The sequence below is a fragment of the Sprattus sprattus genome, assembly GCF_963457725.1.
Source record: "Sprattus sprattus genome assembly, chromosome: 20".
Taxonomy (NCBI): domain Eukaryota; kingdom Metazoa; phylum Chordata; class Actinopteri; order Clupeiformes; family Clupeidae; genus Sprattus; species Sprattus sprattus.
In genome coordinates, this window is record NC_137918.1 from 11,006,456 (window position 1) to 11,008,955 (window position 2,500).

The window sequence follows — 2,500 nt, forward strand, 5'->3', positions numbered from 1 at the left end:
TCTTTAATTTGTCTTCTGTTGCAAAAAATAATGTTCTGATTTGTACATGTTATATGAGTATAGCCACTTGCTGGACATCATGACTTCCTGTATTACCTTGACGAAGGCGTCACGTCCGAAACAGGCCTCCTGTTGGCTGTGGCCTTTCTCGATGACCTCGCCGCCCCCTGTGGCCACTGTGCGGAACAGCAGGGTTTTGCTCACGCTTTCCTCCGCGGTGGTGGTGAGCTCGGCGATGTGCTTCACCAAATCAGCCGCCGGCACCTGCACCGTCTCGCCGTCGCTCTCAAACTCCAAGTTCCCCTGCAGTAACGAGAAGGGATGGAGGTTAAATCAAACTTACACCGTGTCAATAGAAAGCAAACCCTTCTACCCACACAAGGGAAGCAAACCCTTCTACCTACACAAGGGAAGCAAACCCTTCTACCTACACAACGAATACATACCTTTCTACCTACACAAAAAATACAAACCTTTCTTCCTTCACAAAGAATACATACCTTTCTACCTACACAAAGAATACAAACCTTTCTTCCTTCACAAAGAATACATACCTTTCTACCTACACAAAGAATACAAACCTTTCTTCCTTCACAAAGAATACATACCTTTCTACCTACACAAAGAATACAAACCTTTCTTCCTTCACAAAGAATACAAACCTTTCTTCCTTCACAAAGAATACATACCTTTCTACCTACACAAGGAATACATACCTTTCTACCTACACAAGGATAGCTTACCCTTCTACCTACAGAAGTGAAGCTTACCTTTACCTACACAAAGAATTAATACCTTTCTACCTACTCAAGGAAAAGATACCTCTCTTTTGTCAGACACAAACAAACAATAGACATACAATTCAGCACCTCATTCATGGGTATATACCTTTATTGAAAGAGTATCTGACTACTGAGGAGGGCATCAGTATCTCATAAAAGAGAGCATATACCTCTCCTGAAGAGCATCTGACTACCATGGATCTAGCCCTGACCTGTGCCACACATGTCAGCATTGGACTGCTAACTGTGAGAGCTGGTAACACTTAAACATAAACATAGTGTTGCTAATTTCTTGAGCCTAAATCTGAATCTCAGAATCTTTGTCCAGCTCAGATTTCTGCTTGCTTTTGTATTATTATGGGAATGGGAAGCTACTTCACATCATTATACCACACTTCTATCATGACTTCCTATTATGAGGACATCAGCAGGCGACTTCCGTGTTTATTGCATTTTATGCTGACTAGATGCAAGTCATTTCCATGAGAAGTATAAGTGGTTAACCACTGTGAGAAAATAAAATAAACAAAAACCAACCAGCAAGAGGATAGTCCCAATGATCTTGTAGATGGAGTTGATTTCGTCTTGAGTGAAACCGATCACCTTCAGTGCACTAAGTACAGCCTTATGACAAGAGCCATCATTGGACCCCTTGCAGAAAAGAAAGGTAGATAGAATTAATACATTCATTTACAAAGTGCTCATCTGCTGTTTTGTTTCCCCCAAACCTTTCACCTAAAACTAGTGAGCCAACTAACTAACAGTCAACAGAGTGTAGCAAAGGTAGTCAAGAACAGCAAGCTAGCAACTTTGAGTTAAAGGGTGAACATCTAGCAGTACAGAAAAATACATGAGTTACAATCCACTGTAAAGTTTGATTCAATAAAATAAAAATGTCCACCCTCTGACAGCTACCCTCTGTTTAATGCCAGACTGGTAATGACATCAGCATCAGCATTCAGAGCTTCAAACGCCATTGCCTCTCAATAATAACAAGAAGAACTGCAACAGCTCTAACTACAGTTGACTCATCTTTAAAGCTGCAGTATGTAGGTAAAGCTGCAGTATGCATTTCAGGTTTCTATGCGTTAGATTTTTCTTATTTGCGGAGATGCAGAGAATAAACAGAACTATTTGAGATCTACTGTTATGTCTTTCATGTATGCTTCCATAATACCATCATTACTTAAAATGCACATTTTTATTTTTTTACTACAAAAACTACACATTGCACCTTTAACGTATCCAAACCAGAGAGAAAGAGGAACTCACGGTGACCACGGAGGCGCCCTCCCTGGTGTAGACGTAGGCCTCTGGCTCCTTCTTGAGATGCAGTTTGCCCAGCACCTCAGGAGTGCCACCACGCAGTAACTGAAGACCAGAGGAGAGAGGAAAGTAGGATGAGTACTGTAAAGCACCTTGTTTAAGATGAGTGAGATATCACAGAGTCCGTGTCTCTGGTTCTGTAAAGCACCTTGTTTAAGATGAGTGAGATATCACAGCACCGTGTTTAAGATGAGTGAGATATCACAGAGTCCGTGTCTCTGGTTTTGTAAAGCACCTTGTTTAAGATGAGTGAGATGTCACAGAGTCCGTGTCTCTGGTTCTGTAAAGCACCTTGTTTAAGATGAGTGAGATGTCACAGAGTCCGTGTCTCTGGTTCTGTAAAGCACCTTGTTTAAGATGAGTGAGATATCACAGAGTCCGTGTCTCTGGTT

The 2,500-nt window shown here is 41.6% G+C and overlaps 1 protein-coding gene across 1 annotated transcript in view; it reads right to left on the reverse strand.

The window, feature by feature from the left end:
* myo1g (myosin IG) overlaps positions 1-2,500 on the reverse strand; it is a gene marked incomplete at both ends in the record, with an annotated part of 67,153 nt that overhangs the window by 56,923 nt on the left and 7,730 nt on the right. Inside the window, 3 exon segments of the mRNA XM_080859171.1 lie at positions 97-303; positions 1,320-1,433; positions 2,055-2,153. Coding sequence (XP_080715297.1) covers positions 97-303; positions 1,320-1,433; positions 2,055-2,153 — 420 coding nt within the window.